General features: G+C 42.9%; 2 protein-coding genes across 2 annotated transcripts; both read right to left on the bottom strand.

The window, feature by feature from the left end:
• Nucleotides 1–271: 271 nt before the first annotated feature.
• On the bottom strand, nucleotides 272–1,871 carry lim2.2 (lens intrinsic membrane protein 2.2; the record flags this gene model as incomplete). Its single annotated transcript, XM_079157809.1, has 4 exons — nucleotides 272–342; nucleotides 475–609; nucleotides 858–998; nucleotides 1,694–1,871. The coding sequence occupies 4 exons, from the start codon at nucleotides 1,869–1,871 to the stop codon at nucleotides 272–274; spliced, it is 525 nt and encodes a 174-aa protein (XP_079013935.1).
• Nucleotides 1,872–5,395: 3,524 nt separating this feature from the next.
• On the bottom strand, nucleotides 5,396–14,079 carry LOC306694661 (WD repeat-containing protein 47-like; the record flags this gene model as incomplete). The annotated part of the gene is made up of 15 exons (XM_079157594.1): nucleotides 5,396–5,538; nucleotides 5,775–5,993; nucleotides 6,121–6,252; nucleotides 7,379–7,549; nucleotides 7,774–7,943; nucleotides 8,421–8,578; nucleotides 8,764–8,839; nucleotides 9,163–9,408; nucleotides 9,510–9,682; nucleotides 10,663–10,759; nucleotides 11,709–12,148; nucleotides 12,326–12,634; nucleotides 12,973–13,057; nucleotides 13,613–13,696; nucleotides 13,922–14,079. The coding sequence occupies 15 exons, from the start codon at nucleotides 14,077–14,079 to the stop codon at nucleotides 5,396–5,398; spliced, it is 2,661 nt and encodes an 886-aa protein (XP_079013720.1).
• Nucleotides 14,080–14,367: the final 288 nt, after the last annotated feature.

Here is a 14,367-nt window from a genome sequence, read left to right as displayed (position 1 = left end):
AAATAATCAGTGGCCTAACAAATTACATGTGTCTGGGTCACGTGGTCCTAGATATAAGGAAAATGGTGTTTGCTCGTCTGTGTGGTGTCAAATTAGGGGATCTGACAATTTCCCCTTAAAAGGGTGTGTCAACATAAATAAAATGGTGTCAGTGAATCTGATTTTCAGTGAAACCACACGGGAGTTTATGATTTCTATTTATTCCATTCTTGGTACTCAAACGCAGCAGGGACATCCTATGCAACCGTCCTAGAGCCAATCAGCATCTCGCTCAGCTGTCCGGGTTATTTGAAGGAGCGGGTTCTGCAGTGGTCCGCTGGTAAGCACAGAGCTGAAACACACCTGGAAGAGAAATGCCCATCATTGCAATGCACACCTTTTGATACTCTCATCAAGGATGCTAACAAAGACTTCAGTCCCCCACGGTTTACTCACAATAAACATTTTTTTATAAAATGAAAATACAGTAAATACCCGCAGCGAAAGCCAAAATGATGGCCACCCAGCCGATGATGTAGGACCAGGAAAAGCGCCAGTCCAAGAAGCGCTTGCCAAAGAAAGTGACAGTCACGCCGGTGTAAATGGCCAAAGCCAGCAGAGCAAGAAAACCTGAGAGTGAAGGGTGAGAGGAAAAAATAAAGCATGAATATAAGCAAACCAGACACAGGAAATGAACTCCAACCTGTATAACCTGTCATTTAAACCTACCATCTAAAGTGAAAAAAGGTCTGACAGACAAGTCTGATGCAAGGAAAACGGCAAACCTTTTTACTGACTGTTGATTTCACTAAAATGACTCTGCAATCTTATAATCCCATTGCTTTGAAGAAGTACATCTTGCTTATTGTGAGTGTTACCTGACAGGACCAGGGCGATGCCGCCTGTACGGACCCTCCTGTTCTTGGTGCCGTTCGTGAAGGCGCTCAGGCCGAGCACCACGCCGGCGAAGCAGCTCAGCACCGCCAGTAACATGAAGGCCCGCGTGGCGTCCCAGAAGGCTGGAGACAAGAAGGACAGGACCGCATTCACGTCAACAGATACTTCGACTTAACATACCGCTATTTAAGCTTGAATGTCATGACATTTTTAATGTTTAATGTCAATTTGTCATTTTGCCAGCGTGAGCTTATTTCACACTCACAATGCAAAGTTTCATCTGCAGTAGGGCCTGTAGGCTACTATGTGCAGTTGGGTCTTTTTGACTATTTGAATGTGTTCTCTTTATTTGAAAAGGTTTCTTGTTATTTATGGCGAATTCTCGTCTTCCTTCAATCTGCTCGCCTTTTCTTTTTTCTCTCCTTTCAAACACGTTTGACACAATTGAAGTAAGTGGTTTTTCAATCAGTAAAAAATGAGGTTGCCATGTCTTTAGACAACCTAATTCATGTCGCTATTAAATCTACAGAGATACTTTTAAACAGGTGTAATGTGCTTTGATTTGCAGGAATTACTACCACATTTTATGTCGTTTTCTGGACAGATCAGCATGATATTGGTCTTTGATAAAAAAAAAAAAATTGGCTATGCTGTCAGTGCATTGGATATCATTTGCTTTCACATTTACAGTCTAATTGATCAATAGGACACTAGATCATATCAGATTGTAGAGATAAATGTGTTTATTCACATTCTGAAGGAGTAGTTTCCCCCAGACACACGCAGTTGGTCCAAATGCCACTTCAGAAGTACTCACCTACAGTTATGGTGTGGGCATGACATTTGTGGTTGATGCAGAACCTCCAAAGCCCCTGATTAGCTGAGCTGCCCGAGTATCGATACTGCATCCAGAAGTCCGTAGCCGTAGAAACAATGAGAAGCACCAGGGCAGCCACACCGCAGAGTGTGCCCCCTCCCGCTAAAGTGTACAGCATCTTATAGAAGCCAGGGGAAGCGCTGTCCTCCTAAACATGCAGGAACTGTTCAGGGAAGAGAGGACAGGGTGAGACATCGTGCATCATTTAGACCTCATACTCCATGATTTACTCATTTGATGCCCTGGAAGCCAAAAATAGCCATTATACATTATTATCAATGTTCACTCAAGTTTCCTCGCCAGTTCTACTATCCTCTCTCCCATCCGCCCTTATGCAAATCAAGCCCTTTAGTCAGAGCAGAACTTGAGTGTCCTGGATGTGCAAAACGTTGGTTATGGGAGGTGTCCATGATACCTCCACTGACCTGCTGCACAACTTGCTGCATCTCCTATACTATCTGAGCCAGGTCTAAGCGCGTTTAAGTGCCCGCTGTAGTTTCAGAGCAGACGGATCACACTGACAACACAAAATGTCCAAGATGAAACCAGTTCCTACCCTTTAAAAATGTTTTAAAACAATAGCTAGAGTCACTTTTCTGGTTTAGGAATTACCAGAGGGTCCTTATTAAGCATGTTTCATATTATATAAAAGCCAGAGATTTGACATGAACATTTTCAATCATACATGCCTGCTGCCCATTAGACGAGAGAATGAGTCCTTCTTTGGTGACGCTGTCAAATCAGTCACAGCCAGCAAAGCACTAGACCCAAACCGCTGTAGTACAATAAGCTTGCCTATCAGGCAGTTCAGAGCTATTGTTCAACGCTAATTCCCCTCTACAAACTAATCTTCCAATACTGAGCAACTGACCCGTCAGCAGTGTTGCTCTCTGTCACACAGCCAGCAAAACCAATGGTTTCATCCACTGATTCTCAACTGCCACTGCAGCGCTTGAAAACCCCTAAAGTCCAAAATCACATCCCAATCAGACCGATACATCTGAGTCCCAAATCTGTGTGTTCATGTAGCATGACATGATTAAACAACAACATCGTCAAACACCAGGGACCAGGGTTTGTTAGCAGTAAAGATCTTTTCCCTAGAGAAAGGTCTCCGAACTTCATCTCTTCTTCGTGGTTCCGCTTGTTCTCCAAAGAAGCGGGTTCTTATTTGTTGATTTGCCTTTTAGACCCTCAAAAGAAAGTAGAATCTTCCTGGAAGTAGAATAAAAACAGTGTTCTGTGTAAGTCCAATTTCTTTTTTTCTGGTACCTCAGGGTTGGCTGGTGTCTCTCCGGGGTTGCTGTCTGTGACAGTGTGCGTATCCTTTTTAAGCCCGGTACCCCTAGCGCTCATTGTCCGTCTAACAAAAGAGGGAATGATCCAGCGCAGCATGTGAGTGATGCTAAATCCCTGCTTGCGCTCTTCTCTGCAATTACCTCCATCCCTCTATCACCCCCCTTTCTCTCTAACCTCTTGCACTTTGTCTATCTCTTTGTGTCCTGCATGACTTCTTTTTATTCTTCCCATCTTCAATTTATTTCTCATGTAGCTTATCACACTTTTTTTCTGCCAAAATGCCATGAGCATGTCTCAACCCGTACAGTCTAGCCACGCTGGTGATGGGAGTGTGCAGGACAGTCCTACGCATACCCAACATAGGCAATGACCTGGAGGAGAAACATGTGTGGTGCGCCCGGCATATGTCAGGGAACTAAAAAAAATAATCGTATTTTTGTATTTTAATTTGTGTTTCTAGTTGGCAAAACATAAGACAACAGCGAGCGGTGTGATGACACTTTGTAACTTTATTCCATCAGTTAACTGACAGCTCCAAAGTCCATTCATTCAAAAGCAACAACATGAGGTATTGGACAGCCACCATTTTATTTTTTTTTAACAGATTGAACCCCAATGACCCCTTGGCAGGTCCATCGTTACACATTTGTGTGCACAAACATTGTTTAAAACAGCACAGGTTTCAAACGACACTCAGCATGCCATTGTGAGCTACAGATAATGTGAAACATGAAGCATAACACCCTCTTCTCTCTCTCTCTCTCTCTCTCTCTCATCCATCAGGTGTCTGCATAGCTGCTATGTAAAAGTGAAGATAAAATCAGAGCCTTATTTGTATAAGTTAAAGATGTGACCACAGTTTTCCCTTCACATTGTGCAGTCCAGCAGCATTCCTATCTTTAAAGTGCCTTATAACCATTGTCTTGACTTCAGCCTTCTAACTTCTATGATAATTTTCTATCTTTCTTTTAATAATCTTTTATTTTGTGGGATAACAATTGCATACCTCCTCTCCTAAAGTCTGAGGAGCTGATCAGTGATTGAGCTCTTACCACAACTACTGTTATTTCCCCTTTTACAACTGCACTAAGCTTTGCTTTTACTGTGCTCATCCTTTGGAATTAGCCTGAATCCAGACCTGAATCTACACATCGAATGTGCATTTGATAGAATCCACAAAACCAGGTTTCTGAAGCTCCAGACCCAACCGTCTTCCCATGTTGCAATCTGTCTATTTAGCGTGTTTAGAACACAACATTGAAATGAAATCGTGGGTCTGAGACACAAATGACTCATCACTGAATTTCTTTGTGTAAAGCGCAGATTGCTCTCACTTTTTCAATAGTAACAGACGTTAGGAGAAACACTGGGAATCTATACAGGTGTGCACATTATTATTATGGGTGATCATTTTCTGCATTACAGTGACAATACAAGATTTTACATATGAGACGGCATATGAGAAAATATCAAAATAAAGCTGCAAATAAATAAATAAATCTCTCAATCTATCCACACCCAAATAATCTCTAAAAATGTTACAAAAAGGCACATTATGATATGCATAACCAAACGTGGCTTCTCTCCACAACATGAAGAGCTCAGCTCACTGCTTCCTGTCGAGGCAGCAAACTGCTTTATGTTGCACCAAGTTGGCGTTTTTTTGTACCAGGTTCTGACTATAATGTAGTTTGGCATTGTGAGAAAAACTATTAAACTAACTTGAAGGTGTGCTTGCAGTGAACTTACTCATGGCTTTCAATATCAGTCATCTCTATATTCTAACTACATCTTTGCAGGCTCCATAAGGTTAATCTGTATGCTTTACTAGCCAAAATTATTAGGTATTACACACACACACACACACACACACACACACACACACACCCCCTAAATTGGTACTGAACCTCACATGAAAACTGAAAAGAAAACTTAACACTAAAATGTCATGTTTCCTCATTTACAGCATTTGCAAAATGTTCTTATTAGTTTCCATTAATTATTTTACTTTCAATTACACAAATATTTTCAGAACACACACACACACACACACATATACAGTAGTATGCAAACACACACACACACACAACCAAGAATTTCAACCTCAACACATCGTTCACACAATGTACACGCACACACACACACACTGTTAACTCTAAACTGAGCAGCATATAAACAGCTCGATGCTCACGGTATGTGTACACAAACGCACACCGCAGCAGTTTAGCGATCCCATGCTGCCAAGTGTGGTACACTGTGTTCTTGTGCTTCCTGCTGCTGCTGCTGTTAACCAGCGGCTCTCCAGTGAACAGCTCAGGGGCCCGGTGCTCAGGGGCCCGGTGCTCAGGGGCCCGGTGCCCAGAGGACGACAGTTCGATCTGCGGAGGAGGAGACGAAGGTCCGGTCATGGGGGTGCCACCTACACTGGATCACCTTGTCCCAGTGCTCCCCTGCCACTATCTGAGGGAGGGGCTTTGTTAGGTCACCTGGGGGGGGGGGCAGAGAAAACAAACACGTCACACAGGGGTGGCCAATCCAGTCACAAGACAGTGTTGTGTTGCACTAACACGGTGGCCAAATGATCACATAAATGCGAGTGTATCACTCTTCCAACAGTTACTGGTCGTTGGCCTCCAGGAAGTTTAACCTTTTCAAAACGGGAGTACACAAACTGTACACGATATGTATTCTTTTCTTGGTCTCCCCATGTGGGCGTTGCTACCTTGAAGGTCACTGATGATAACTTTGTTGTCGTACGAGCCGGTGAGAAGATGATGGGCTCCGGGTGAGAAGCGCACTGAGCGGATATCGCTGCTGTGAGGGCGGTACGTCTGAACTATGCGGCCCCCTCTGATGTCGTACAGCATGCAGGTACTGTCCTCCTGACCCGTGGCCAGCAGGCGGCCGCTGGGATCCACCGCCACTGAAGCAACTGCACTTCCTGCGTGAGACACAATGGTAACAAGTAGCAATGTTTGCTGCAGCTTAAAAACGTCGGAGCGTGGTAACAAACCATTTGCAGCCACATATAAGATCCGCCGTCCTTAAAGAGTCGTGATGGAACTCACCTGAGCCGTGCAGCGTGGTGCCCACAACCCGGACACAGCTTGGCACCCGCAGGTCCCAGAAGCGCACCGTCTTGTCCTGGGAGCCGGAGGCAATCATCCACCCTCCCCACGTGTACAGAGTAAGAATGTGACCTGTGCAAACAAAGCGGTGACATATTAAACACTGTGCATGCTATAGCTGTGCTATTTCTTTACGGCTTTGTATAATATAATGATCAGGGAAGCAGTCCAGCTCCCTCCAAAGTCTTAAAACAACGAGGAAGGAAATTGTTCAAAAGCCTTCCTTATAGAGACTTTTTAATCAGCTACTTATAGACATGACAGTCCTGCCCATTCTATCAATTAATTTCAGTCTAGCCTTGTTGTTCTTGTCCCTGGCTGTTATTTCTGTTTTTGTACATTGAAAGAAATGCAAAAATATTGAATCAAATCCCTTGTGCACACGTTCTGCCGATAAAGCAAATTCTGATTCTGTCTTTTTTCTGAAATTCTATTCTATGACTTCAGTGACAATTTGATGAAAAATAATAATAATTGAGAAACACTTTTCATGATATACTACACCATTATATTTTGTATGACATACTAAACCATGGCTTTTTATGACTTTTTCACTACAAACTTGTGTGTTTCATGAGATTTCATGAGATACTATAATTTATTTACTTTTTTATGACATACTGTACTATGGCTTTAAGTTGACATTTCACAAATTAGTGTAATTTAATTTTGTATGACATACTATACATTGGCTTTTCATGATATACATAACTATAACTTTTTCGACGTACTTTATGACTTAACTATTAAAACTATACTATTACTTTTTATGACAAATTACACTATGATTTTCTCATTACATACTAAACAATAACTTTTTATTATTTTTCATGTCATACTATATTATGCCATTTTTATGACATACTATATACTATGATATTTTTCATGTCATACTTTTTAATGATTTTGTTAAAGGCTGTCTATGCCTTTTTATTACATACTTAGGAAATACTATACGACTTGTTATTATATAAAACCTTTTATGACTTACTTTACTATACACATATTTTAATAACATCGTATACTATAGAAGATAGAATATATAGAATGTTCATGACATTATACTATTACTTTTTATGTCAATCCTTAAAGATGTATTTCGGTGATCTACCATATCTGCAAACTCATTTCAAAACCTTTGAATTTCCTCAAGGCTGTTTCTTTCACAATGGCAAGGCATGATCTGTGGTTAACATACCGGTGTGTCCACTCAGGGCGTGAAGCCCCTGTCCTCTCTGACAGTTTGTTGTGTAGATGTTGCAGTCTCCGGCCCCTGCACTGATCAAGATGGATCCTCCGCTCTCAGGGCCCTCCATGAAGGCCAGGTCCCTGATGGTACCGTCATGCATGCTGAACTCCAGGTCTGGGCCTAAATCAGAGACGTTCATTTAGGGTGGAAACAACACCATTGCATTAATATGCGGAGAAAGATGAAATGTTTTTTGATCACAACAGCGGCAACATGCTCTTTATTCAGAAGTTGAAAAATGCAAGTCAGTAAGTAAGTAAGTGATAATTCAAACCAAAGATGAGGTGTGGTTGGGGAAATGGACATTGCTTATCACATACACACTAACACACATACATCAATACCTGTGGCATTGCAGCTCTCTGCATTGAATGGCAGGACTTTGACAAATTTGTCATTGGAGCCAGTGGCCAACAGTTGTCCACAGTGGCTCCAGGCTACGCAGTAGATTGAGCCCTTGTGGTGTTTGTTCCTCCTAAAGCGTACCACCGGCTGTTTGACTGCACCAGAACCACTGGACAAGTCAAGAAAATACAAGACAGACGAGGCGTGAATTCTAAAATGTTATGTAATAATTGTGGGAAGAATTGCGACCTGGATTCAAATATTACGAGGATTGACTTTTCTTGGTGTGAGACAACCGTGTTTCTCAAAGTTTCGTTGACTTTTTGTCAGATTAGAATGAATAGAATTGAAGACACAGAACAGGAATGTAGCAGTTTTTTGCTTTTCGCTTTCCTTGGTCATAAGAGGAAATTGCTCACACAATGTACATATCCCCAGTGTACTTGTATGTACATTTACAGTAATACCCATGCTGCCACCACAAGTTAAGTTGAAACACACTGTAGCTTGTTTTCTGTGTATGAACAAACTTTAGTAACATTTTCTAAGACGCTACCACCATCTATTTTCTAGTGCATAAACAGTTTCTCATCTCGTAAGAATATCTCACGGTTTGGATTTGTAGGCACATGTAAATAGCTCCTACCTGACGTTCAGTGTCTCTGGGTAGCCACAGACTCTCAGGGTTTTTGAGTTGGAGCCGACAGCATAGAGCGCCCCAGAGGGATGGAAGGCCACTGCACGGACAGCCTGTGTGTCCTCCAGCTGGTTCACTCTGACAAACTGGGCTTTGGATTTCTCCAGCTGTACACGTTTAGACAAATTACCTTTAGAACTAGGATCTACCTGTACATCAGCATTGAGGTATTGTACAGCATTTTTTGATAGTTCGGATACATAGGTGGTTACAAAGAACAATGGACCTGGTCAAAAATTTAAAAAAAACTATGAAAATAATATAAAAATAATACTTAAGCAGTTTGCTGTACCTCTTGTGAGTTACGTGTCGCAGAGCAGCCAGAATCCTCTTGGACTGTGGGACAAGATCCTCTTATCCTGTCAACACTGATAATAAAAATGGCCACACACACACACACACAAACACAAACACACACACACACCAGCTAGAAAGGTAAATTCATTCCAAAGCAGTATAATTCATTTTGTACACTTGTCATTTTATAATTGATAACGACTCTTTCATTTAAAGATCAGAATTTTGAAATCAATTTATATGCGGTGTTACAACATTTGCTTAAGAGTTTGAAGAGTGAGTACTAGTCAACATCAAATGACATAAAATCCTATCACAACTGTAGCCAAACAAATAAGTTCCTGGGAGTTGATGTTGTGGTAATGACTTGACCACATGGTCGGCCGGCTCTTACCTCTGACCGGCAGGAACCGGGGACTCGATGAGGGAAGGCAAGCCGTGGCTCCCGGTCCTTACCGGGGTGCTGCTGCCCCCTCCCCCTGGCTTTTCCCTTAGCGGCCCAGTGTCTGGTGTGTGGGAGGTGTTGGTGGTTCTGGGACTGGATGTGCTGGTGCCCTCTGTCAGTCCGTTCCACTGTGTCATCCCCTCATCTCCTCTGTGGTCTATGCCCACATTCATCTCCTCCAACTTCTGAATGGATCTGGACAAAATCAAGATCTCTTTGTCTCAATAAAAAGGTAGCACTGAGGTTGCGCTCTCTTCATTTAACCGATGTTCAATATTTTAATAGGACTAGCTCACCTACTGAGGAAGGTCTCAGTGAGGTTGTTTTGGGCTCCGTCCTGCGGCTTCACCCCTCCCTCCAGCAGCATCTGCTGGTAAATCTGTCTCTGCTGCTGCTTCTGCTCCAGATGCTGCTGCACACGGAGACGCTGCCGGTAATACTCCTGGATGTGCTCCGTGGAGTCAGGATGCTGGACAAACACACGTGCACACAGCGAGTCAAAAATAGACAGCTGTTTTTTTTTTGCAGAAGATATAGAAAACTGTCACACATTTTTGACAGGGTTTGTTTTACCTGAACAAGCCCTGTAACCTGAATGGCAGAATATTTATAATTGCATTTAAGTATTCTCTGCTTGAACACTTGGCAGTGCTCATACACACATGCAATAGCACACACACACACACACTAGATTATAATAGACAAACTCTCTCCCAAGAGCCACTACTGATAACTCTTCAACTCCCAAGGTCTCATCCATCATAAACCCCATAAAAAGTTTTCAAGGACCTCATCTTATCCAGCAGATCTACAGTACATTCCCCTTCACCTCTCTCACCACTTTTCAAAACACACACACACACACACACACACACACACACACACACACACACACACACATACACACAAAACAATCCAATCTCAAGCTACTTTGCTCCTCTGGATGGGATCTGGGGTGCATAAAGATGAACGATGATGGAAGCAGCAGGCCACGTTGGGTGAGACCGCACATCACGCCAGATTATCTGCCTCCAGTGTCCGTGACCTCTGGGCTGGAGGGCGATAGTGCCCCTTGGGCAGGTGTGGTAGAGAATTGGGGAAGGATTTATGAGGCAGTGGAGATGAGGTGGTCCAGGAGGTTCAGGGGGAATCTGTTCTAAATCTCTTTAATCTGGAGTCATAACTGTGGAGGGAAGACAGACTGAAAATCTAACTTTGACTCAAGTGACCAGACAGACAACAACGGCTACTTCTTTTTACAGTCTTCACACGAGTCATGAAACCAATTTAGACTGAGCTACCAAGGTGAGAGACACCACCACCCCCCCCCCCCCCCCCCCCCCCCCCCCCCCCTAATAGGGATCTTGATAACCTTTATTGTCTCTACCACATGAAACACGTATTTACACATTCAGCTAGACACTGCTTAGAGTCTGCAGCTCTTATTACCTCATGTGTTTCTGTGCTGCAGGGTGGCCCACCATCTTTTCCAGGGGTCAGAGGTGTGCGTGTGGGGTTGGGTCCATCCGGCCTTTGTGAGTTCTTCCTATAGTCAGGGAAATATACGTACATGTCAATTGACAACAATTGTGTTTATATTTAAATTAATTTAGGAAGTAGGAAGTAAAACAATACAATATAAGCCGAAAATACTACATGTATAATAAACTTGAGTATTATTCTATGTCGCAAAAGGAAAGGAATAGAACTAATGTGGGCTACTCATTTTGTACGGTTACTTATTAGCAAACATGAGAAATGTGTTTATATTTGTTTTAACTTAAAGAATACGTTTGTTCTTTTGCATATCTGATTCATTGTAATCATGTCTTAAATGCACAACTTACTGCAAGACTATTTCTGTTGTTGAGGATGACAAACTCCTGCACTTCATCACTGATCGTAGAGATCTCCCTTTGTACCAGTTGTTCACATTAATTGTATCCAGCAGGTGGAGTCAGAGAACCTTGCAAAATCCAACAGTCTGGTAACTTCTCAGTTGACAGTATTCCTTTCAATTGATGCCTCAGAACGCTGTCTACACCTTTTCATTAGTGGTGTGACATTGTATTTGTGGTAATCTTGCCTGACTTCCTAAGCGTTTTCTAACCCTAACCCTTGAGGCTGTAGTAATGACCCAATGAGCTCCGGAGAACCTACTAAAAAATTCAGAAAATATCAGCATTTTCATAAGGAAAAGCATCTTAACCTTAATTTAGTCTATGGCTCAGTAGTATATTTTTCAATAAAGGGTTATAAGGTAAAGGCTTTAGATCCTATTGCATCCATCAGCACTCAGAAGCAGTGTAATATGCGTTGTGCAGCACAATAGTTAGTATGTCTCTGTTAAAGCAGTGATAATGGGATTAATTCAGCTACAGAGTGCGTCATACAACAAGACCTACCATGGGTTTAATACCTAATGTTGCACGTTACACATGCTTGGTAAACTACTACCATGTAAAAAGTCATGAGTCTCAGCTTAGAACCCTTACTTTTCTGGCGAATCGTCCTGCTGATGCACATTGTTCTCCACTAGGCTCCGGCTGAGGGCGGACTTCATGTTCGCCTCCATGCCTCTCTTGTCCTGGGCTGCCAGACCGTGGGACAGGCCGTCCAAAGCCGGGTTGAGGGATCTCGACATGTAGGTGTCCGCTGAATGAGGCCTCTGGTGGAAGGGTGAGGTAGGGCAGGGGGACAGGCGGTTGATCAACGGAGTGAGGAGGTCGGCGTGGCCGGCCTTGCTGGGCTTCACCAGGCGGTCCACGTGGATGTTGAGGGTCTTTTGCTGGAAGGCGCAGGAGAAGGCACCCGGAGAGACATTCTGCAGCCAGGAGAGCAGCGACAAGTCCAGTTCATCACAGCCGTTCCCGCACAGCAAATCCACACCGAGCAACACCTCACCCTCTGTGATCGCCTCACCAGTTGCTTTGCTCTAGAAAACACAGAAACAGAGGTGTTTCGACCATCAACCATGACTGAAAGTTTCTGTTCAACTATGATGGTTTTGAAATAAAAGTAGGACGTACCATGTTTTAATACATCAAATAGGACACTTTGCATTAAAATGGACCGTAACACATCTTTGTAACCCTTCTATTTGTCATGTTACCTGACAGAATTCGACACAGCACTCATAAAGAATCCCCTTGATGAGCAGCTGGAACAGGCGGTTCCCACTGGCCCTGAAGCCCGCCTCGCTCAGCTTCCTGTCCGCAGGGATGAACTCGGCCACCATAGCACAGGCTTCTTCAAAGCAATGGACACGTGCCGTGCTCGGGTTCCAGTCTTTGAACTCTGCGTGGGAGGTGAGGCGCGGCAGGGTGAGGAGGAGACACAGCTTGCTGTAGTCGTCCTTGGTCGGACAGAACTCCTCCAGGCTGTGGAGGCACCGGACTGCCGCCTGCATGGTGAGCTCGAGCTATAGTTGACAGAAGATTCGGAGAGAAGTGAGGATGTGGCTGTTGTTAAAGATGCTCTCTCTGAATCTGAGGTCTGTTTTTTTGTAGAACCACACTGGTAGGTGTGTATACGTTTTAGAAGAAGCTTCATATTCACACATAGCTGCATCATATCAATTAAATCACAGGCTTCTTAGGGATTAGGTTGCCATGTTTAAGGGCATTTTGAATGTATTTGGTTTCCCAGCTAGTGACCTTTTAGAGTGAGCCCACTCTAATGAGGCTACTGTACCATCATCCTAACTATTTTTCAAATTGTCACAACTCATACTAATTTCCTCATTACATATTTACGTACATTATGAGGGTCTTCAGCAGCAGACATAGCATTATTTACACACAGAGCTTCCAGAAACTTCTGCTTCAGAATGATGTAGCGAAACCTGGAAACACAAATCTCAGTATTATCAAATACCCTTCATAAAACACAAACGGGTTAACCGGACTGTGACATTTCCTGGTCGGGAATATTTTGATAAACTTGTTATTTAATTAGGTAGGACAACCGAGTTTAAAATATTCTGTTTGTGTTGAGTACTTAGTAAGAAAGAAAGAAGTCAGTAATATGACATGAGTATACTACAATATGACTTTTCTATGACATACTATGCTATACTATACTATGACATTTCTTATGGTATACTACAATACAACTTTATTTTTTATGACACACTGTACTGGGAATTGGCCTAAGGCTACCAGTCTTAGTGAAGAGAAATACTATCAATACTGTACTTATTATTATACTTGAAATACATACAAACAAGCAATACAACTGTACGGAAAATAAGAGATTTTCTAGCTGCAAGCATCCGTCAACTCGAACACATAAAGCTGTGTTTCAGTCAGGCCTAATGTTCTCCTCATAATGCCTCAACAATAAATCAAAACTACTGCTTGCACATTTTTAAGACTAATGCCGTCTATATTTCTCTCACCTTTTCTTGTCAAACTTGTCCATTCCTTCGAGAGGTTGAATGAACTGCATCACCTCCTCCCATTGGCCGTCCAGAATGAGTTGTCTGTTGAAAGCAGCAAATGGACAATTTAAGAGGCCACTGATAAGCAATCGGACATAAGACAAATGCTGGCAAATGCTGGAAAACTGCCAGAGACGTGTACAAACCCAGATCCTAACAAACAGCACAACATGCTACACATTTCTGTAAAGCTGAAAGTCAACTCTTCCCTTTCAGGACACTATGGTCTTCTTCTATGTGCCACAGGTCACTGCTGTACAGTCATACCTGAGGAAGAGCATGTCATCAGAGTAGAGTCCATTGATGATGCCGCTCTCCTTCTCTAGGGCCAGCATGCTGATGTGCAGCTTCCTGGAGTTCAGGAAGTCCAGTACCACCTTGATCACCTCTGCCTCCTTGATGCCGATCGTCTCCTCTGCCGTCATGATTAAAGCTCTGCGGTGGCAGCTTACAGCTGGCTGGAATACAGACAGAGGGAAGACAAGATGGACATGTTGTTGACAAAGGTGCATCAAAGAAGAAAGATGCACATGCTTATGGTTTGTAACCTGAATTCAACGTTTCATTTTAAAATGACTGTACATATCCAAGATTATTGACAGATGTTGCCTACTTCCATATTACATGACGTTGGAACTGATTTGTTGAACCAACAAAGATTATGTCAGTACATAGTTTCTGTGTGAGTCTCATAGTCATTGCTTAAAGACAAT

This window comes from Pholis gunnellus (genome assembly GCF_910591455.1).
Source record: "Pholis gunnellus genome assembly, chromosome: 4".
Classification (NCBI taxonomy): domain Eukaryota; kingdom Metazoa; phylum Chordata; class Actinopteri; order Perciformes; family Pholidae; genus Pholis; species Pholis gunnellus.
The sequence above is the reverse complement of the archived record's forward strand: the minus strand, read 5'-3'. Positions and strand labels throughout refer to the sequence as shown.